The 23,795-nt window shown below is 39.5% G+C and overlaps 1 protein-coding gene across 5 annotated transcripts in view; it reads right to left on the reverse strand.

The window, feature by feature from the left end:
* Positions 1–345: 345 nt before the first annotated feature.
* LOC125235812 overlaps positions 346–23,795 on the reverse strand; it is a 28,779-nt gene continuing 5,329 nt past the window's right edge. The window contains exons 1-6 of one of the 5 annotated variants that reach the window (XM_048142420.1): positions 7,918–8,154; positions 5,657–5,735; positions 3,372–3,611; positions 3,137–3,260; positions 1,683–2,194; positions 346–1,465 (exon numbers count right to left, since the gene is read on the reverse strand). In XM_048142420.1, coding sequence (XP_047998377.1) covers positions 890–1,465; positions 1,683–2,194; positions 3,137–3,260; positions 3,372–3,521 — 1,362 coding nt within the window. In that variant the 5' untranslated portion in view covers positions 3,522–3,611; positions 5,657–5,735; positions 7,918–8,154 and the 3' untranslated portion in view covers positions 346–889. Of the gene's footprint in view, positions 1,466–1,682; positions 2,195–3,136; positions 3,261–3,359; positions 3,612–5,656; positions 5,736–7,917; positions 8,155–23,795 lie in introns of those variants that run through there. The other 4 variants (XM_048142403.1, XM_048142412.1, XM_048142428.1 and 1 more) reach the window with 4 other exon arrangements.

Consider the following 23,795-nt stretch of genomic DNA (forward strand, 5'->3'; position numbering starts at 1 on the left):
TTAATACGGGATGTTACGTAAACCATCTTCTGGTTAATAAAGTAAAAACTGTTTAAATCGGTTAACATTATAAAGAATTATCCCTGAAAAACCAGGTCGCGCAAATTAGTTAGCAAATTGACCGGGAGATGGCGCTATACACTATAATACTCATTAGTGCTTGTTAGTGCCTATACTTTTGTCTTCTAGTCAAGTCATTAGAGTTATATGAAAATATGAGATTATTTTTACTAGCTTCCAAATCTCAACGGAGGGTTATCAATTCATCTGTATTTTTTAAATATTGCTGTAATAGCTGTAGATCGTCGAAAGGGAAAGTATAGTGGAGAGATAAATATAAAAATGTTTCAATTCACAATCATAGTTTACTTCATTGGTTATAACAAATAGAAAACAACTTAAAATCATCACATTATAATGCAATATTTAAAAAGAAGTAAGCAATTCAATATTAAGATTTTACAATTAGTATTCAATGTCGACAATTTATAACTCTATAGAGACCTAATTACACGACATTTTCAAGTTACTCGAGATTTTTTTTATTCTAAGACAAAATTATCATCATACGTGACATTGTCGACATAAATATAAGTTCTAAAGTAATAAATCTTAAGTCTAATAGTCAAATCCGGTTTTTTTTTTCATTTCCTTGATACTTTATACAATCCAATGATTGCGAACATACATAAAAGACAATCACACATGCTATGTGCATGACACCAGTCCCATCCGTTTTCACACGAGGTACATCTCACTAATAATTACTTTTTAATATATTATTAGTTGTACCGGCCAAGAGGCGTCACACGTGTCTGTGAACGTGGTAGACTAGTGAATGTTTAAAGTGCAAGGCACTGGAGACGCGATCAGATCGAGCGGGGCCCGATTATTTCTGCATGATCGACGTGAGCAGGGCGTCCTTTAGCCTCTTGGCCATCTCCTCCAGGATGCCAGCCTGAACTCGGAGCTTCTTATTCTTCTCCTCGAGTTCGTCGGCCTCCTGTTCCATTTGGAGCTCCTTTAGTTTCCTGTGCATCCTAGAGCGCTTGGACGCCTCGTTGTTCTTGTCCCGAAGTTCCCTGTACTTCATGTCCTGTGTAGACATGGAGGAGTTCTCGCTGCACGCGTTTGAGACGGCGCTGTCTCTCCTCTTGGGAGGGCGTCCTCTGCGGGCCCTCGTGAGCTGCTGCGAGCCCTCGAGCGCCAAGATCATGTCTTTTATAGGTATGTTAGGCTTTCTCCTCTTGTATTTTCTGGGCGTGGTGCGCTCCTGATGTGGTGTATACGTCTCGTCGCTGTCCTCGCTGCGCCGCCGCCGCCGGGATGCCCTCGCGGTGGCCTCCTCCTCGGAGTCCACCTGAGGCTCGCTCTTGGGGGTGATGGGCTGGTAGTCCAGCGGAGCGGGCGCCGCTGCCAGTGGAGATATGAAGCTCTCTTGTGCCACAGTTTGCTGCCGAGATTTCTGTAGACAAAAACAGCAATTAATAAAATTCATTTCAACTAAAGTACCTTGTAAGAATAGAACGATTGATGATATGATGATATTGATGATTGACATAGGCAAGTTGTATTTTGAGCAACTATACTATTCTGTAGAATCCCGAAGCCGCTGTAATAGATAAAGGCCTTTTTCATCGGAAAAAAAAATAAACAGATCAGAAACCTTGTGAGATACTAACCAAGACGGCGAGGGGGTGTTTCTCCTGCTCCAGCTGCTCGACGTAGGACAGCACCTCGGGCGTGCTGATGACGGGGCCGGCCAGCGCGGGCCGCGCCGCCACGTCGAGCGACAAGCCCGCGCCGGCTCTCCGCGGCGCCACGATGTACTCCGCGACCACGTCGTCGCAGCGCTCCACCGCGCTCGGGGTCACCGTGTACTTCAGATCTTGGGAGTCGTCTTCGATGAAGGGCGTGTCGTGTGTGATGAGTTTAGTGTACGTGTCCCAGCCGGCCCACGGCTCCTGCCGGTCGATGACCGCGGGCAGACTGGGGATGTCGACGAACCGCTCGGTGTCGGGGAGGGCGAACATCGTCTCGACGCCCTCGGCCGGCGACAGCGGGTCCTTGGGCGTCGTGTTGTAGAAGCTCGACTGCGCGGCGACGTTGGCGTCGAAGCTGTCCCAGCCGGGGGACAATGGTGTGTGTAGTGTGTCAGTGTTGAATGCCCTGTCGTCAGTTTGCTTTGTAGAATCTGTGGAAAAAATAATACCGTCAGAACATGCATTAGGTTAGCTTTCCGACTCATAATTAGGTACATGCCAAATGTTAATTTTGTGATATAATTGGAAATTACTGATCAACACACTAATGTGGATTTTACTAACATGTACCAGATTAGATTATTTTCAGGGATAATTTTAAAATTTGACAATTTTAATATAAATTTAGTCAAGTTGACATGACAGGGTCAAATTTGCAAAACCGAGGTTCAAATGTTTTAATCATGTTACAAGAGGTGGCAGTCTATGCATTTTAATTGACTGTAGTTTTCTCCATTTGGCGACCGGTCTGGCGTAGTTGGTAGTAACCCTGCCTGCTAAGCCGCGGTCCCGGGTTCGAATCCCGGTAAGGACATTTATTTGTGTGATGAACACAGATATTTTTTCCTGAGTCATGGATGTTTTCTATGTATATAAGTATATACAGGGTGATTCATGAGTCGTGAGCAGGAGTGAACAGGGTACTGGGGAGGGTCACGCTGAGCAACTTTCATAATGGGGCAACACTGAATTGTGATTATTTTTCTTAACTATGACTTAATTGATAGCTAATTATCAATTACGTTCTAATTATGACTTAATTGATGATTAACTATCAATTAAGTCATAGTCAAGAAAAAAATATCACAATTTAGTGTTGCCCCATTATGAAAGTTGCTCAGTGTGACCCTCCCCAGTACCCTGTTCACTCCTGCTCACGACTCATGAATCACCCTGTATATCGTCGCCTAGCACCCATAGTACAAGCTTTGCTTAGTTTGGGGCTAGGTTGATCTGTGTAAGGTGTCTCCCAATATTTATTTATTTTATTTATATATATATGTACTTGTTATCTTTGGTAACCTCTTCAACCTACTAGTGTTCGATAGTTAAATCAGAAATATGTAATCACGACGAGATTTATATGATCTTACCAATGGTTTGTACTTGTTCGTCCTTGGCGGGATCGGAGCACCACCCAGCCAGTTCTTGGAAGAACTCGTAGTCCGTGTCGTGATACATATTGCTCTCGAACACTGGCTCCGGTTTCAGAAACTCCTGAAAATTCAGTTTAAGCATGTTAGCAAAAATCCTGGAGGTGGGTGGAGCTAAAAGTAATCTTATAATAAATAATAATTGATTATTTTAGGTACTCACGTGAGTACTCACCTCGAAGCTGAAGTGCGGCTGAGGCGTTGCGGTTGGTCCGTCGGCGATTACTCCGTGCAGGCCGTTCTCCTGATTCTCTTTCTTTATGCGATCTATGTCTACCACTTTCAAAATACTTTGAGTCCTGTGACTCGTTTGCGAAAAAACCATATCTTTTGGTGTATAAATTGTTGTTTTGATATCCGAGATTGTCGGTGCCACTCGCACAGATGATCTTTTGACCAACCATTTTGAATAGAACTACAAACAAAAATGATACGACGTAACAATAATGTGCACATCCATATGAAGCCAGGAGGAAAGGAAGGGAACGGACTGATGGAAAGATATATGAATATGCTTGATTTTTCATATGTAAGACGTTGAAAATGAAAAATAAATAATGGATAAGTTTCAAAGAGGGATTCAAAAGCTCAAAAACGAATACTTAACGGAATAATGTAATAAGAAGTCTGACATATTATAGGTAATAGGTATGTGAATATGGTAATTGGAATATTTATTATCAAAAGCAAAGGTCTCTTGATATGCAGTTTACCCCCACTGCCACAAATAAGACAAGAATAAAGTGGCCGGTCATCGTGACTGGCAGAATCGAGGCGTTATGTAACGTCATAAGAGACCTTGGCCACGACAACATCATAATGGATAAATGCTTTACGTACACGTGTATTTTTATATAGAGTTGGATAAAGCATAAATATGTATTTTACCATATATATGTAGAACATAAATGGAAGATTAAGCCCTAGTTTGATTTGAATGAATATATTTTTTTTTTATGATATTGATGTAGCGTAGGTACCTAAAGAATTTCCTGCAAGTAAAAATGAGTGTAATTGGTCCCGGAAACTGCTATAAGCGAGGCCCGGCTTGCGACCGGGCCTGACTATATCCGCCCCTGTGTTAAATATGCTAGACTTATAAAAACTTTACTAAAATAATAGCTTTATACTAAAAGGGGAGACTGAGACTGCTTCTACAAGCGAGACCCGATGTTTCATCGGGGCTGACTTTCAGAACCTGTTATTATATTAACTTAAGTTTTAAGCTATAAATAAATGCTAACTATATTCTATAAAGTTATATATCAAGACGTAATTTTTCTTAGAACTAGGGCAAACAGGTACCTACGTTATCTTAACACTAAATTAAAGAAATAATTAAGATAGGAATTTTAATGGTTTTTTAATGTTAATCCATTATTTGTTTCTCATGAATAAATAGATCATTACGCAATAATGTAGTGTAGAAAAGCGTTATTTAATTTGTTAATTATTTTATTTGCGTCATGAACATGTACTAGTCATTCTTTCAAATGTTTGAGTTCCTGAGCGTTAATTCCGATAAAGCTCAATTTCTGTATTGTGTGAGTTTGTGTCTATTAACTGCAAAACACTAATTTTCTTTTTGTACAAATAGCTAGGATTTTTTTTTGCTAAAAGTTACTTATTGAGAATTAGTGTAATTAAGGGACCATCCACACTCATAAGACGCATGACTCGGGGCCCAACGGACGTCTCCGCCACGCCGCCTGAATGTAATTCAAATAAAAACGTCTCCTCAGTACATTTTGTATAGGAAGGACGTAAGACGCGCCCCCAGGCGGCGCGGCGCGCGCCACGTCACCGCCACGCCGCCTGGGGAGCGTCTTATGTCCTGCCTATACAAAATGTACTGAGGAGACGTTTTTTGAATTACATTCAGGCGGCGTGGCAGAGACGTCCGTTGCGCGCCCCGAGACACGCGACGCTTAAGTGGGAACGCTGCCTAAAGAAGTTATTCGATGGTACCAGTAGACTAGGATGTAAGACACTTAGAATGAGGACATGGATGATGATGATGAGGCATGACATGATTGCAATTGTTTAATTCGTCTCTATCTCTATACTCTCTGCTAAAAAAAGATCGGAAAATTAAGTTAGACAATCGATTACTTTCACAAAATAGCAATAAACATTTAAATTCAGTTACATTAGTGCACGTGATTAAGTGACTAAACATTACTTAGATTATTTTTTGTACTGATCCACGATGTTTATGCAAAAATAATTATTCAAATTATGTTTCATTTACAATTTGTTTTACTTGGAGTCCTTTAATATGTTCATTTTTAATGGAATCCTCAGTTTACTTTTCCGTTTTAAATAAACGAAAGTATTGTTCTGTCTAACATTTATTTTTTAGCTCAAGTAATAGCTTCTGGTGTTGACCCCAGGACACAAGGGCCGGTGAGTTCTGTAACAGAGAGCGTTAAGGAAGTTGCGAGAACGCGTTCTACTTACTTGTTCGAACTCTTCTTGAGCTCTAGTTGAAATTGTAACCCTTTAGGCTCCCAACCAAGTGACTGTCACGACAGTAGGCCTGCAACAACGAAACATACACGTTACTATAACATCAATCAAACGCAAAATAAAATGACTGACTTAATCGTATACATTATTACTAAGTTGAAGATGCCGCTCTGGTATAGGTCTCTTTAGCCACCGAAGACGTTGCTATCAACTTCCCCACAACACATGATTTACTGGACGCTGCTACAATCATCTGCAATAGATGTCGTGGCCAATGATGATCTTTGAATAAGTGTTAATTAGATTCCAAGTTTGGTTTGGCGAGTGTGTAAAGCGATATTATATTGGATTCAGTACGTATTGTAGCCGTATTTAATTAAAATACGAAATACTAGTAGGTTTGTTTCATCAACCTGATTGTCCAATATTATAATTTGTCACTCCAATTGAGAATATCGTTCATCAACATGAAGCCGATAAATATGTAATACATTATTGAATGTACTTAATTTAATGACTGTAAGTAAAGGACACACATTACATACGTTGCCGCATTATATCCTACACATCAGCCATTGCATTGACCTAAGCCAGCGTTTTCCAAGCTGTGGGGCGCAGCAACATCATGAAGGGGGCGCGGGACCATGGAACATGTTGTGCACACATAAAATTTTAATATTACCTAACTAATAGTTTGGTTTTACTACTTTTACTTTATTTTAGGCAGCTGAGCAGGGAGGCGTGCTTCAACAAAGTTTGGGAACCCCTGACTTCAGCGCATCTTGTACTAGTTTGCGTAATAATAATAATCTTTGATCTATCAGACCAGCTCTATATGTCCATTGTCATAACATAGGTACTTTTAGCGGGTCATCCCTATCCTACATCATTGTTATCATGTGATAAGTAATTTATTTTTCCCCTCACTAGCTCGGAAACACGTGTTTTGTCCTTTAATACCAGCGGGTAAAAACGCATTTTATCCACTAGTGGATTAAGTAATTTGACCTTGAATAGAGGCAAATTTTCTGCTTTAAAATTGATAAAAGTGGGTTAATCTAGTGATGAAGATGTTTTACCACCTGTGGAACTACTGGAAGCAGTGATAAAGGCGTTTTTTGCGTTGCACTTTCCTCGCTATAGTGAGAGGAAAAATTTTGTGTTACACACGGTGCAAATGTATTTTACTTCTCGTGTGTTGAAAAACTCGCAAGCTCAGGATTCTATTCTCGAACCACTCGCTTCGCTCGTGGTTCAACTAATGAATCCTTTCGCTTGCTCGTTTTTCAATTCCACACTCGGCGTTAAAATACAACTTTGCACTCTTGTATAACAAATAACTATTATATTCAAATGTAAATTAAATGAGAAGAACCTAACGGAACACACCTGGAGAAAGACTTAATAAGACGAGACCTAAATGGGTTGCAAGATTATATACAAATGTTACAATAAATAACCACATACAAGGAAAAAGGTTCGAATATCATTCGTGCTGCGTCGCGTCGGGGGTTTCCCGTATACGATCGCCCACTCACTCACGCACGGCGAGCGGCACGACTTGGAAAGTACGTATGTTTCTTTCTCATGGCATGGCTGATTAGTAGGTATATTGTTTTATTAGCTATAGAATTTGATGAACTTCTAGATCTGATTCACCATCAATCGTATTCACTTCAATATCAAATATCAATTTAGTTAACTTTCAATCCCATAATTGGCTAAGTGGAGCCGGAAAATTATTCTGCACTGGCTCTGGCTAACTGCCTGGCCTGATGGCCTCCAAGTGTTCCACAGACCAAACCCACCTAGCTCATAAAGAATTAGGTAATAACGAATAACAATCCAAGAACATTACCATGAAAATAATTTATATCGGCTATCTAGTTTAAACCAATTTACGATATCAAGTCATTAACAAAGTAACCGATTATAATAAGTATCGAAACAATAAACAATCATCTATGAAAGGCAGTCGATATTTCTAGAAGTTCTAGAACTGAAAGCCAACGTAGAATGTGCCAATACGTTTCTAAATAGACGAGCGACGATCAAAACGAGGGGACGACGCAGACAGGTTGGAACTTGCTCGCGGTACGTCGACGCAGCTGCGAAAGGAACTCGAACGTACCTACTCCGTACATTGTTCTTCATTTCGAGAGTATGTATATAAAATATTCAAGTTGAAATAACACAAAATTTCAAGTTGAATCAACTTGGTTTGGTAAAACAACAATTAAAATAAAACTTACCTCGTTACGAACAAATAATGTAACGCCTCCAGTCGATTAGAACTCGTAGAACTTTTCACAAAGAATTAAATTAATTTCAATGAATGCCTTAACGCGTTTGTCTTATGTATTAGCGTTAGCTAGCAAAGGCAAATGAACCGAGTATAGAAATCAGCGTACAAAATCGCTAATAGCACAAATGCGGAGAGCAGTACGTGCACTCCGTAAGGACTCCGAAAATGTTGTGCAATAACAACGTGCTCGTCGCAGATACAGTTTTCCTCTATCCCCACCATTCACAAAATTCATTCTAAAAATAAATTCGCCGCTCCGCTATTGGCCGCTTAAAAATGACGTCAACCACGACAGCGAATCAGATGGGGTTTCGGTTACGAGACCACCGTAATCAACTACTATCGTAGTGTGTGTGTTGGTGTGTACTGTGTAGGTGTGGAGCTAAGCATGTTGGATCCTGTTTTTCACAATTGCCATGGGTTTTTCTGTGCAAGAGAAATTTGTGTTTTGATCGTACGGTCGACTACAAAGAGATGTATACATTTTTTCACCTTATTGCATTGTAATTAGGGCTTGCATTCCGGAATTCCGGAATCTCGAAATTCCGGAATTTCGGACAATTTTTCCGATATTACAGTTCCGGAATTGAAACATATAATCTCGAAAATTCCGGTATTGAAAAAAGATATATTTTTGGACGAAAACGTGTAATATCAGCCTGGTTATTTTACAAAACTACCACCGCGTCTATAAAAGATATGTAAATTTATAAGTTAGACACTGCTCGGATTCAGGTAGTGCCTATTTTATGACCAAAGGGTTGCATCCAGGGCTAGTTAGAGCGAGATAGTGTAATTTAACCCGCTAATATTATACCCTTGTCACTTTCTGGTTTTGCTCTCAATTGTTTTAGCTAATAAGTGAAATATATAATCAGTTTAAATTAAATATTTGCTGTAGAAAGTTGTGTTTTGTGATAATTTAAAATTACTAGACGGGAGTTGAGTGTTATGCTCGAATATTGAAGGACAATTAAATATAAATAAATAACATTAGGTACATTATTATTTTATTAGCGTTATTTATGCTCAATTTAATTAGATCGAACTTAAATTTCAGTAATAATCTAAATTTTACTTCTTTTCTCATAGCACTGAATATTTTAGGCATAAAGTCTGTTCAGACGCAAATCGTAGTATTTGGTATTACATTCGAATGAATGTAATACCAAATACTACGATTTGCTTGCGTGCTTGTGAATACAAGCATAACGTCGTAGTTACTTTATACACTTTTCACAAAGACGTGTCCATATTTTACTAAACTCTATCTAAGTCTATTACCCCTTACCACAAAATCAAAAGATTTGAGAAGCAAATGTATGGAAAATGATGAATATGAAAAGAATGATTTATTTTTTTTACAAAAAAATAAGGTGTACATATGTATACATAGGTATACCTAGGAATAAATCATAAAATCTGTCTTTTTGGGCTAGCTTGGACATCTTTTGTCCCTACTCGAGTCTGATAAAGGTAATTCAATATTTCTTTTATTACAGTTATGTGAACAAGACGTTATGCCATTCTTGTAAATTATTACTTTTATATTATTTCGATGGTCAATGGATAAAAAAATAACTTTAACGTTGACCTCTACCAGAAAACTGGCACTAAAACGTCGTTTGTATCGTTAACTGTAGTTCGAAATAACTTGCAAGACCGATTTTGACACAAAATGGGCTTTCCTGTAAAATTACTAAAATGAAAATTTCAGTGTTATATGCCTTTCAGGTGCGGAGTTATTGTCTTAAACGTCGATTTATAATAAATTTCAATTTAAAATTGTATTATTTCATCAAAAACCCACCAGAAAACCAAACCAAAAAAAATTGTTCAATTCCGGAACTAGTTCCGGAATTCCGGAATTGAAGTCCAATCTCGAAAACCAGTTCCGGAATTGAAAATCGTCCGATATTGCAAGCCCTAATTGTAATAAGGTGAAAAAAACCGGCCAAGTGCGAGTCGGACTCGCGCACCGAGGGTTCCGTACAAACCTGCATTTGATATGAATTTCAACTTGATAGCTCTACGCGTTCATGAGGAAAAAAGTAATAAGTTTATATTTATTAAAAAATATATATTTTGTAATGTAACTAAAAATTTAAGGTTTTCGGAATTTTTCCTTTATGTGTGCTATAAAACGTTGCTTCATGCCAAATTTCAAGATTCTAGGTCGACTGGAAGTACCCTTTAGGTTTTGATTCCCTTGCGAGTACTTGCGAGTTTCAAAATATGCAGCTTAAATTGCTGTTTCTTTTGATTGCGTTGACATAGAAGTTTGATTTTGTTACAGCTTAAAGGTATTATAGACCTGAGTATTTGGTATGAATTTCAATTTAATACCTCTACGCGTTTATGAGGAAATGGGTAGTAAGGTTAAAATTATTAAAAAAAAATATATTATGTGATGTAACTAAAAATTTATGGTTTTCGTAATTTTTCCTTTATCTATGCTATAAGACGTTGCTTCGTACCAAATTTCAAGATTCTGAGTTCACGGGAAGCACCCTGTAGGTTTTGATTCCCTTGCAAGTGTCGAAAATTTGCGGCATAAACGGCTGTATCTTTTGATTGCGTTGGCTTAGAAGTTTGATTTTTTCACAGCTTCAAGGGACAGTAGACCTGAGTAATTTATATAAATTTCAGCTTCATACCTCCACGCGTTCCTGAGAAAAAGGGTCTTGACAGACGGACGGACGGACGGACAGACGGACAACAAAGTGATCCTATAAGGGTTCCGTTTTTTCCTTTTGAGGTACGGAACCCTAAAAATTGATACATCTCTTTGTAGTCGACTCTACCAACTAATTATGCAGTTATGCACTTGAGAACACGGCAAAGTGATACATTTTCCTCAGTATTTGGGGGCCAACAAAAACATAACGATGACCGTAGGCTCAAAGGGCGTAAGGGACAAAACACGATTTTTCAGGAGAGCCAAAAAACTATTTTTCTACTTGTCGACTGTAATCTGTCAATTAGGCCACCACAGACTAAACTATAAGTGCTAACTTTTCAGTGTTGGATACTCTATGGCAGTTCCGACTCAATTATAATAAGCTCATTATAGTTGACTTTAGTTAACTCTAATAATTTCAAAAATAGAACTTCATACAATTTCTATACTAATTTGCGATACCTGGCAAATTTTCCTGCATCTGAAACACATTTTTTTTTATCTGTCGCGTTGGGGCCCCCACAGACGGGAGACAAAACTGTTTTGTCTCCGTCGCTCGGTCTATCTATGGGCTAGTATGAAGGTGCGCACACGAGGCGACGCAACTTTTCATACAAATACGAAAGTCGCCGAGCAACTTTGTCGCCCGTGTGCGCGCACCCTTATCGGCCAATCAGAGACGGTTATTTATTACAAACAATTGGTTGCTAGGTAATTCGATGTTGATACTCACAGAGCGGAAATACTCGCTCGCAGCCTTGAACAGCAGTTCAAGCCCTTCCCCGACACCGAGCCCCAGCACACAGCGAGCATCGTACAACACGTTCGAGAATACCTCAACGTGCCTATAGAGTCACACGATGATCCAATTTACTTCTCTCCTTCACAGGTCCGAGCGGCAATCAAGCGTCACTGCAACCCGAAGAAGGCACCGGGCCCCGACGACATCCCGAACATGGCGCTCCGACACACATTAGCGGCACTGGCGCGTCTGTTCAACGGGATCATGCGCTCGGGGCACTTCCCCACCATCTGGAAGACAGGACGAGTCATCGTCATCCCCAAGCCTGGGAAGGACAGAAGAAAGCCGGAAAACTACCGGTCCATCACCCTACTAAGTAACCTCTCAAAGGTGTTCGAGAGGTTGCTGCTCCGGCACCTCTCGCCTCACCTGGCACCCAGGCCGGAGCAATTTGGTTTCAGATCGCAGCACTCCACTACGTTGCAGCTCACCCGGGTCTTGCACCACATGGGCACAGCCCAAAACAAAGAGGAGTATACAGTCGCGGTTCTCTTAGACATGGAGAAAGCTAAACATTAAATAAATGTCATATACAAAGAAAAAGTGACCCTTGCCTTCGTGCTAGGGCTTGCATTCCGGAATTCCGGAATCTCGAAATTCCGGAATTTCGGACAATTTTTCCGATATTACAGTTCCGGAATTGAAACATATAATCTCGAAAATTCCGGTATTGAAAAAAGATATATTTTTGGACGAAAACGTGTAATATCAGCCTGGTTATTTTACAAAACTACCACCGCGTCTATAAAAGATATGTAAATTTATAAGTTAGACACTGCTCGGATTCAGGTAGTGCCTATTTTATGACCAAAGGGTTGCATCCAGGGCTAGTTAGAGCGAGATAGTGTAATTTAACCCGCTAATATTATACCCTTGTCACTTTCTGGTTTTGCTCTCAATTGTTTTAGCTAATAAGTGAAATATATAATCAGTTTAAATTAAATATTTGCTGTAGAAAGTTGTGTTTTGTGATAATTTAAAATTACTAGACGGGAGTTGAGTGTTATGCTCGAATATTGAAGGACAATTAAATATAAATAAATAACATTAGGTACATTATTATTTTATTAGCGTTATTTATGCTCAATTTAATTAGATCGAACTTAAATTTCAGTAATAATCTAAATTTTACTTCTTTTCTCATAGCACTGAATATTTTAGGCATAAAGTCTGTTCAGACGCAAATCGTAGTATTTGGTATTACATTCGAATGAATGTAATACCAAATACTACGATTTGCTTGCGTGCTTGTGAATACAAGCATAACGTCGTAGTTACTTTATACACTTTTCACAAAGACGTGTCCATATTTTACTAAACTCTATCTAAGTCTATTACCCCTTACCACAAAATCAAAAGATTTGAGAAGCAAATGTATGGAAAATGATGAATATGAAAAGAATGATTTATTTTTTTTACAAAAAAATAAGGTGTACATATGTATACATAGGTATACCTAGGAATAAATCATAAAATCTGTCTTTTTGGGCTAGCTTGGACATCTTTTGTCCCTACTCGAGTCTGATAAAGGTAATTCAATATTTCTTTTATTACAGTTATGTGAACAAGACGTTATGCCATTCTTGTAAATTATTACTTTTATATTATTTCGATGGTCAATGGATAAAAAAATAACTTTAACGTTGACCTCTACCAGAAAACTGGCACTAAAACGTCGTTTGTATCGTTAACTGTAGTTCGAAATAACTTGCAAGACCGATTTTGACACAAAATGGGCTTTCCTGTAAAATTACTAAAATGAAAATTTCAGTGTTATATGCCTTTCAGGTGCGGAGTTATTGTCTTAAACGTCGATTTATAATAAATTTCAATTTAAAATTGTATTATTTCATCAAAAACCCACCAGAAAACCAAACCAAAAAAAATTGTTCAATTCCGGAACTAGTTCCGGAATTCCGGAATTGAAGTCCAATCTCGAAAACCAGTTCCGGAATTGAAAATCGTCCGATATTGCAAGCCCTACTTCGTGCACCGATGGCCGAGTGGTTCAGGCATTCGCCCGGTAAGCGGAGTACGCTGGTTCGATTCCAGCTCGGAACACTGGAGGCCTTGGTCACTTTTTCTTTGTATATGACATTTATTTAATGTTTATAACATAATAGTAGTGTTACTACTTAAAAAATACAAGTAAAAATATTTTCTATGAAAATAATTTAATTTGTTCTTAGAGTATGAATGGCAGCGCCATCTCTCTTCGCTAGCTTGTAATCACCTGAGTTGATTCAGCTAGGAGGTCGAACCATACTGTTCTACCTCAGGGATGGCAGAGGGCGCCACGAGCCTTCGGGAATGTCAATAATGTCATATACTTGGAAATTTCGACCCTTGCCTTCGTGCACCGATGGCCGAGTGGTTCAGGCATTCGCCCGGTAAGCGGAGTACGCTGGTTCGATTCCAGCTCGGAACACTGGAGGCCTTGGTCACTTTTTCTTTGTATATGACATTTATTTAATGTTTATAACATAATAGTAGTGTTACTACTTAAAAAATACAAGTTAAAATATTTTCTATGAAAATAATTTAATTTGTTCTTAGAGTATGGAGAAAGCTTTCGACCGAGTCTGGCACGAAGGTCTAATATATAAACTTTCTCTGTCCACAGCCCCCCGCCGCATTGTGAAAGTCATCGCAGCCTTCCTCGCGGATCGACGCTTCCACGTACAAGTCATCACAGGAACGCCCAATCCAGGCGGGCGTTCCCCAGGGGAGCTGCCCATCACCTGCCTGCTACATACGCTACACCAACGACATCCCGCTCGTTGGCAAAGCACACTTAGCCCTTTTCGCAGACGACGCCGCTACTACACTTCTTCTTTCCAGAAGCAGCATGCGGTCACCAAGATCCAGCCGTCGCTTGACGCCCTTCCTGACTGGCTCTCCAAGTGGAGACTATCAGTCAACGTGGGCAAGACGCAAGCCATCATGACTGGAGAAACACACGGAGTGCCCCCCACGCCACCCACCCTAGCGGGTCAACGCCTCGCGTGGTCACCCACAGTGAAATACCTGGGGGTGACCATCGACAAGGGCCTAACCATGACCAAACACACCGCAGACACAGTCATGCGGGCCAAAACCGCACGAATGTGTCTGCGGCCCGTGTTTGCCAGTGAGCTTCCTGTGCGGACCAAGCTCGGTCTGTACAAAGCTTACGTTCGGTCAAGATTGACTTACGTTTCACCAGCCTGGTATTCTTTCTGTTGCAGGAGCAACAAGGAGAAGATGAGGCGACAGGAGTCCCTCTCGCTGATGACCATCATCGCAGCCCCCCGGTACGTGAGGAACGCAGCCATCGAGAAGCACCTGAAGTGGAGGAGCCTGGAGCAGTTCATCGTGCGTCTCGCGCGGGTCATGTTTGACCGCGCGGACAACTCCAACTTCGAGCACCTCCGAGGGATCGCGCCCCACTACACACGGCCGCCGAACAAGCGCAAAGCTCGGGACCCGCCCCGAGCTCTACTACACATCGACACGTAAGAAGAAGAAGAAGAGGACAACACCCCCACACCACACTGAACATCATCAACACCACCACCATGCCCACGCTAGCCCGAGCTGCCAGTCGCCTTCACTGCGACCCCGAAACCCGGCCCCGCTCAAACGGTATCACCGTGGCTAGGGGTCGCGGGGTTGGATAACGGCCGGTAGCGGTAGGGCTAGCAATCACCGGATCGCCAAGCCGTCCACAAAATGACGGCGTCAGACCGCCCCACATGGATGGGGCGCGCCCCGACACAGCCCCCACAGCGCCCAGCGCGGAAGGGGCCACTCACACCCCAGCAGGGATGTCGAATGAAGACGCACCACCATATTTCTTATCAGTCGCTTATCAGAAGTTGACCAGTGCACATCTCCACGCAATCTTTCACTGAAATCATCTTAGAACAATGGATACCACCGAAGCTGAAGCCGCCGAAGTCGTCGCCTTGGTGAATCGAGGATTCTCGCAGCGTTCTGTTGCTGAGCAGCTGAATTTCAGCCAGTCGGTGTCTCCAGAGTTTACCGTCGGTTTCGTCGGTTTGGAACCTTGAAACGGAAACCAGGATCTGGCCGTCAGCGGTGCACAACGGAGAGTGAAGACCGCTTCATCGTCACCTCCAGTCTTCGTAATCGCCACCGTACCGCTGTTGCCATCCAGCGAGACCTGATGCGGAACCGGGTTGTGCCTGTTAGCACCCCAACAGTTCGGCGAAGACTCAAGGAAGCCAACCTTACCCCAAGAAGGCCTGCTACTGGGCCCAAACTGACTCAGAGACATCGGGACGCTCGGAAGGAATTCGTGGCGACCTAAGAAAATTGGACCTACGACCAATGGAGCCGCGTGCTCTTCAGCGATGAGTGCAGAGTGTGTCTCCTTGGCAGCGACAGAAGAGGACTGGTGTACCGAAGACCTGGAGTGAGATTCGCCCAGTGTTGCTTCGCTAAAACAGTCGCCTACGGTGGAGATTCCGTCATGATTTGGGCTGAGATTTCCATGGAGGGGCGGACCGAGCTGGTTTTTGTTGATGGCGGGGGTCGAGGCGGTGGTTTGAATGCAGACAGGTACATCACCGACATCCTGCAAGACCATGTCGTCCCCTACGCCGGGTTCTTTGACGAGGGGTTCCATTTAATGCAAGACAATGCCCCTTGTCATACCGCCCGCGTCACAAAGGAGTACCATTGACGCAGTTGGCATCCTGACTCTGAAATGGCCACACCTCTCAGTCCCGATTTAAATCCTATCGAAAACTTGTGGGATTACCTAAAACGCAAGGTTTGAGCTCGCGATCCCGCTCCGGAGACAATTTTGGCCCTGAAAGAAGCTTTGGTCGAAGAGTGGGAAGCATGCCCCCAGGAGTCCCAGGACACCATCAGGAAGCTGATAAGGTCAATGAAGAGACGCATGGCATGTGTGAAAAAGGTTTTTGGTGGTAACACCAGGTATTAAAGATAAAAATAATTTGTAATTCTTTCATGAAAATGTTTTTTTCTTTCGTTGTCAAGGTCATTTTTGCACCTAAATATTACACCTCCTTGGTATGATCGCTTGTTTTTCATGAACTGAAATTTTTCGCCTGAAAAACATGCTCGTATCGAAAGCTTACACTGTAAGCTCTAAAATGGTACAGTTACTTTTTTGGTCTCATGATTGGTTCCGGAGATATTAAACGATGAAATTAAAAATTCGTTTGAGTCGATTTTTTTGATCGCGAGTGTATATTGGTCATAAGTGTCATAACTCATAATGGTCATGTATTTAATTGTTACTCTTTTTCTATTATGTTCAGCGGCAGTTTAATTCCTGTAGCGTTACTATAAATATCGACGAGGGTACATATTTAGCAAAACATACAAAGCAGAGTTATTATATCGTTGTTTTTTTTTCGATAGCTTCGTGGAGGCACTTCCCATTACTTATTTTTTTTTTTAATATTTTTTATGTCATTTGCACCCTATAGAGCACCAAATTCGCGCCCATCATTAAAATATTTCTTAAATTTAGAAAAATGATCCGCCCTGTAATGTAACGTACATGAGATTGGGGAGTTACGCCAAAACGCACCAAAAGTTTTTTTTAGCTTGGTGGATACGACGAAATGCTCTTTCAAACTTGGTAGAAACGACGATTTTTTTTAGGGCGTATCGGACATTTTTTCAAAGGTATCGAGACGTTGAATATACCATTCGATAGAGAAAAAAAATCTGAGTATAACTGCATTCATAACTCATTTTCGCCATTTTGTTCCTTACGCCCTTTGAGCCTACGGTCATCGATAAGTAATTGCTTGTTATGCTTGTATTAGGGCGGCTCATTCCGTGATTCTATCGCCGCGCTACTTACTATTATATATTCTGTGGTTACTTGTACTATTATATATTCTGTGGTATTACTTAGGCCTTACGACGTTACGACTTGGCATTGTGATCTGGGAACCGAGATTTTTAAACTTCGACCACTCGATCTATTTCACCGTTTTCGCAAACTTTCGAATAGCGAAATCGTGCACTCGAGATTCCAAAATGGACCTTTGATCAAAGTGTTAGAACTTTACAATTTATAAGAATTAAATGAAGAATTAGATAGGTACCTAATTTTCTTTTTTTAATATAGGACATTCTTACACAGATTGACTGAGTGAAGCCCACGGTAAGCTCAAGAAGGCTTGTGTTATGGGTACTCTGACAACGATATACCGGGTGCTCAGTAATTAATGGACAACCTTTTAACCACCAAGAGGGCACCTTAGGTACCAAGGTTTAGTAAAAGTCGCCTGGTTTTCGAGATTTTCACACTTTTTAAAATTTTAGGTAGTATCATAAATTAAATATAACAAGATCATACCATCCCATACATAAAAATGCGACCGCCTACGAACGCGCTTACACTCCACCACACATAGATGGCGCCACAAAAAAATGTCTTGTAGCTTTCGATTATACTTGTAGATGGCGTTAAGTGTCACTTTGGCATAGATTTACGGCTCGGAATTGACACTTAACCTCCTAAGGCCCAAGGCGAAATTCGGCTACTAGTTATTGCGAACCACGGTCCTACCAGTAGTACTATTGTTTTATACTCGTTCAGGCCCAAACATTAGGAATACATTTTTTAAATGTTATTGTACTTGTATGCCACCAACAGCTTTGGGGCATATTTATTATCAGTTTACGATGCCTTTTAGGATAATTTGATTTTAATTAAAAAAAGTCCTACAGGAAGGACCATGGGCTTATAAAGAAACGTTATTTATATTACGAAATGAAAAAACTCACTTAAGATTTGTTTATTTTTTTAGTTTTATAGAAAGAATGAGATAAAATAATAGTCTTATTAAAATAATACAATGCACCAATCACTTTTAAATCACTTAAAAATTAAGATTTTACGCTCTTCTTCGACGAATGTTATTCCACTGCGAGCGTGAGATCATCCTCTTGTAGGCGCTCCACGACGTCCTTCTGCAGAAGCTGCAAGGTGAAATATCGGGTCCTGCCGTGGATAGGCTTTGGAATTAGTTCTGACAGAGAAATATCGACATAGGAACTAGAGGAAGCATACCGGGATCTGGTTTGAACAAAATTTGTTTCTATGAGTTTTATGTGGCAAAAGTCTGTTTTTTCATCTTCAGTTTCTATTTCTGATTCCCTAAGAGCGAATTATGTTTCTTTGTCATTTAATCCTACAACAATAAAAGCAATATGTGTCAGTTTTTGCAACCACCACAAACATTATTATTAAATTATGTAGTTGTATAAAACCGAGGTACTACTCATAGGACTTAATATTTTTCATCCCGTATTTCGTAAAATATAAGCAAAATCAATGAAATTATTACTTAACTTCGTAAAATAACTAATAAAAAAGAAGATTATTTACAAATTAGTAAGAAAGTACTCAAAATTACATGAATAAAATTGGATTTACTAACCTCTCCTTCACGGAATACCCATGTCGCCGTCTGTAACTTGTCAGTTTGACACTTTGTTTTTATTTTTCAAGCTTATGAGTGTGTTCACATTCAACCTTAAACACCCCTCTAGAAAATCGGATACGTCAGTTTAGATTGGCGCGAAATTTGAAATCAAAATGTCGGCTTTTATAATAAGTCCTACTGGTAGGACCGTGGTACGCTATGACTATATAGTCGTTGAAGAAGCTGGGCCTGAATGACCAACTTAATTATTACTATAGGAAGGACCTTGGGCCTTAGGAGGTTAATGCCAATCTACAAATAATCGGTGGCAACAAGGCATTTTTTTGTGGCGCCATCTATGTGTGGTGGAGTGTAAGCGCGTTCGTAGGCGGTCGCATTTTAATGTATGGGATGGTATGATCTTGTTATATTTAATATATGGTAGTATTAAAATTGGTTATTGGAAACTGATCTACATTTCTTGTTACGTAAAATGACCTTATAACGTACATATATGCTGTAACAGCTCTGCCAAATTATATTCGTAATTTAGAGGAAGTGGGAAACTCTTTTTACGAAATAGGTAAATATAGATATCTCCAAGTGAGCTTGCTGAAAAACCGGATAAATGTAGGTTGTGGAAGGTGGTGAGAGATATCGTGTCGTGTATCTATAATCTAGTGTAGTAAGTACATCAGCCTGATACGGTGGAAGCCACCCATCGGGGCCCCGTACCTGTCTGTAAAGAGTGTAAAGCGAACTCGCTGTAGCGCGACGTCATGATGACTAGGCGAAATACTACATGTTATGACTCGAGAGCGACGAGAGCACTGAACATTGATGGTCACTTTAATATATTGTTATGCCTGATAACATAGTACAAAGTATTAAGTAGTATTCGTTTTAAACGTACCTGAACAAATGTCGGCCACTTTGAGGATTAGGCCGATAGTCCACTTTTTTTTTTTTTTTATTACAAATGGGCTCACTCTTCACTATCATAATTATGTTTATCATAGAAATATGATCATATAGGCAACGTGCCGTCCTTTTTTTTCACGCTGGAGAAAAAGGGAAGTACACAGATCTATGACCATATTTCTATGATAAACATAATATGATAGTGGACTATCGGCCTTACTATAGCCTAAGCAAACGTCTCGTAGCCTAATTCTCTCACTCGATCTCACTCGACGTAGCCTATGAGACCATGCAACTGATAAAACCGCCTTCAAAAATAAGCGCGTTACAAAACACGGAGAAACTAAAAAGCAAAAAATAATAAACCTTTGAATTCAGATTTCTTATCGTATTGCAATAATCTAAACATCCAAATTATAAACAAATCAATTATTTTTGCAGTCGGTACCAGACCTGTTAGTCGCCTTGCTATTGCCTGTTTGCCCCACCCAACCATACGCAGGCTGGCACCGACTCCAAAAATAATTGATTTGTTTATAATTTGGATGTTTAGATTATTGCAATACGATAAGAAATCTGAATTCAAAGGTTTATTATTTTTTGCTTTTTAGTTTCTCCGTGTTTTGTAACGCGCTTATTTTTGAAGGCGGTTTTATTTTTTGTTAAAAAGTTTATTTATTTGTTGATTTTTAGTGGTTCCTATTGATATTATACGTATCAGTCCGAATACATGTACACTAGTGAAAGAATTATCCTTTAACTCCTAATCATTGAGGAGTTGACCTTCCATCATCAGCTCAGCCACATAAAATTATTACCATCAGGCGTAAATACTGGTTTACCTTTGAAAAATACACTAAAAACATTACATGTGCCTATAACATTTGAAGAGTTCCCTCGATTTCTCCAGGATCCCATCATCAGACCTTGACTTGGTGCCAATGGGACCATCTCGGGGTTATACCCGTTCGATCAAAAAAAAAATTTTGAAAATCGGTCCACAATTCTCGAAGATATCGAGGAACATACATACAAAAAAAAAAAAAAAAAAAAAAAAAAAAAAAAAAAAACATTCAGTCGAATTGAGAACCTCCTCCTTTTTTGAAGTCGGCATCGATCTAAACTACGAAGTCGGTTAAAAATCGGATTGCTGTCTTAACATATACAATATATTATTTTCTTTATTTCTTTCAAGTCTTCAATATATTATAATTACTAGCTTTTACCCGCGGCTTCGCCCGCGTAATAAAAGTATTCATTAAGATTTTTATTTGGATCCTTAGGTTTCTCTGTAGGTATATTTATCTGCGATTATTTCGATTGCACATAATACTTTTGCTTGCAATGATTGTAGAAATATTACACATCGACCACAGCGTAGGTAATTCTATAGTGTGTGTGTGGATTGAGTGAGCACCTTCCGAAAATGAAAAAAAATATGCTGATCATTTAGTAAAAGTTCTAAAACAATTGTAAAACGAATCTCTGAATTTGTAAAAAGATAAATCAAAAGATACAGCCATTAACATGTGCTCACTCAGTTCTCACAAACTACCAACGAAAACAGTGAATATATTCATTTAACATATAATATTTATATACTAACATTTAGTAAAAAATAGGCCAACCTACCTCTATAAATATTAGATCACCTAGTGACGTATTAAATTTTTTACAAATAGTTTCTTATGCTCACTCAATCCACACACTTTTGAAAAGCCGAATTTTGATGAAAAACATAAGATTTAGACCGCTATTATATGTGTATAGTTTAGTAAAAGTGAAATGGGAATTTGTAAAATACAAAACGAACCACTAACGTGTCAGGTTTTTTTATAATAAATTTTTGTAAGTGCTCACTCAGTCCACACGTTTTGAGAAAGTTAAAAATGTAAATATCTTACGATTTGTAGCACCTAAGACACTCGAAAGTACTTCAACATTTAGTAAAAATTTTTACTAAATATCCACCATCTAATATTTTATATTCGTTGTCTGGTTTTAAAGATATTCAGACATAACTTTTCTCATACAAATGTATCAAGTAGGGTGACCACACTATGTCGGCTCCTGATTTTCCCCACCTTCCCATTGTCATATTGAGATTGGGGAGTTTCGTTCAATTTTGATAATAGTTTACCGGATTTGTAAGTGGGAGCGAGAAAAGAATAACTATTTCTCGCTCCCACTTACAAATCCGGTACGCTCATCTGTTAGCGCGATTAGATTACCAGGTTCTGGTTTCTTACTAGTGAAGTATTATATTCTTTGTTTCTTACCAATTATCATTCATGTCCTTTTTAATGCATGCATGTCGATATGGTTATTATCCTGACGTCGATAAAAATTACACAATACACATCATCACTAGGCCAAGAACATAACCTAAAAACAGTTTGCAGATGGATAATTAATATGGTATTAGTTTAATATTATCAAAATTGAACGAACGATACTCCCCAATCTCAATATGACAATGGGAAGGTGGGGAAAATCAGGAGCCGACATAGTGTGGTCACCCTACTTGATACATTTGTATGAGAAAAGTTATGTCTGAATATCTTTAAAACCAGACAACGAATATAAAATATTAGATGGTGGATATTTAGTAAAAATTTTTACTAAATGTTGAAGTACTTTCGAGTGTCTTAGGTGCTACAAATCGTAAGATATTTACATTTTTAACTTTCTCAAAACGTGTGGACTGAGTGAGCACTTACAAAAATTTATTATAAAAAAACCTGACACGTTAGTGGTTCGTTTTGTATTTTACAAATTCCCATTTCACTTTTACTAAACTATACACATATAATAGCGGTCTAAATCTTATGTTTTTCATCAAAATTCGGCTTTTCAAAAGTGTGTGGATTGAGTGAGCATAAGAAACTATTTGTAAAAAATTTAATACGTCACTAGGTGATCTAATATTTATAGAGGTAGGTTGGCCTATTTTTTACTAAATGTTAGTATATAAATATGATATGTTAAATGAATATATTCACTGTTTTCGTTGGTAGTTTGTGAGAACTGAGTGAGCACATGTTAATGGCTGTATCTTTTGATTTATCTTTTTACAAATTCAGAGATTCGTTTTACAATTGTTTTAGAACTTTTACTAAATGATCAGCATATTTTTTTTCATTTTCGGAAGGTGCTCACTCAATCCACACACACACATTCTATATACGCTGGGGAAACCTTTATAAACATCCCACATAGCCCGTATTTCTATTATCCCTTAAAATTTTTTACATTTTGCTTATACTTATCGCAAACGTAATTTTCAAGCAAGCAAACAACGATCGTCTTAGAGCACATTGATTGTAAGAGACCGCCGACCGATTATCCGTATCCCTCTAACGATACCCATATTATCCGTATCCGTATCGCTATCGCTATCCCTATCGCTATCCCTATCCCAATCCCTATCCCTATCCCTATCCGTTATCAAGATGTTCAATGATTTCTTATCAAGTGCTAAAATATAAAGTTTCATGGTTTTATCTTTTAAAATTAAGAAATCCCATACAAACTTTCAACCTCTTTTTCAACCCCTTCATCCCTTTTTTTCGAAATAAAAAGTAGCCTATGTTCTGTCTCAGGGTCTAAAGATTGTCTGTTCCAAATTTCATCAAAATCGGTTGCGTGGTTTAAGCGGGAAAGCGTACAGACAGACAGACAGACAGACAGAGTTACTTTCGCATTTATAATATTAGTATGGATAGTATGGATTTGTATGCACTTTCCATATCTCGGGTCCATGGGGTTCCGGACCTTTGGGAGGTGTACGTGGAGCCGAAGCCAACAGCGCAGAGGCCTTTTCTAACACTTTAATCTAAAGGATAGGGATACGTGGCGGATACCATACCATCCCCTAGCGCACAATGTGATACACCCGAAGATGGTCCTCGCCAGGTGCAAAGACTATTGCAGTGCAACACTTTTTTGTTGCAATAGGAACTAAGGTCATAGGACTCATAGGCTATTGTTTTGCAAATTGGGTG

The sequence above is a fragment of the Leguminivora glycinivorella genome, chromosome 2, assembly GCF_023078275.1.
Source record: "Leguminivora glycinivorella isolate SPB_JAAS2020 chromosome 2, LegGlyc_1.1, whole genome shotgun sequence".
Lineage (NCBI taxonomy): Eukaryota > Metazoa > Arthropoda > Insecta > Lepidoptera > Tortricidae > Leguminivora > Leguminivora glycinivorella.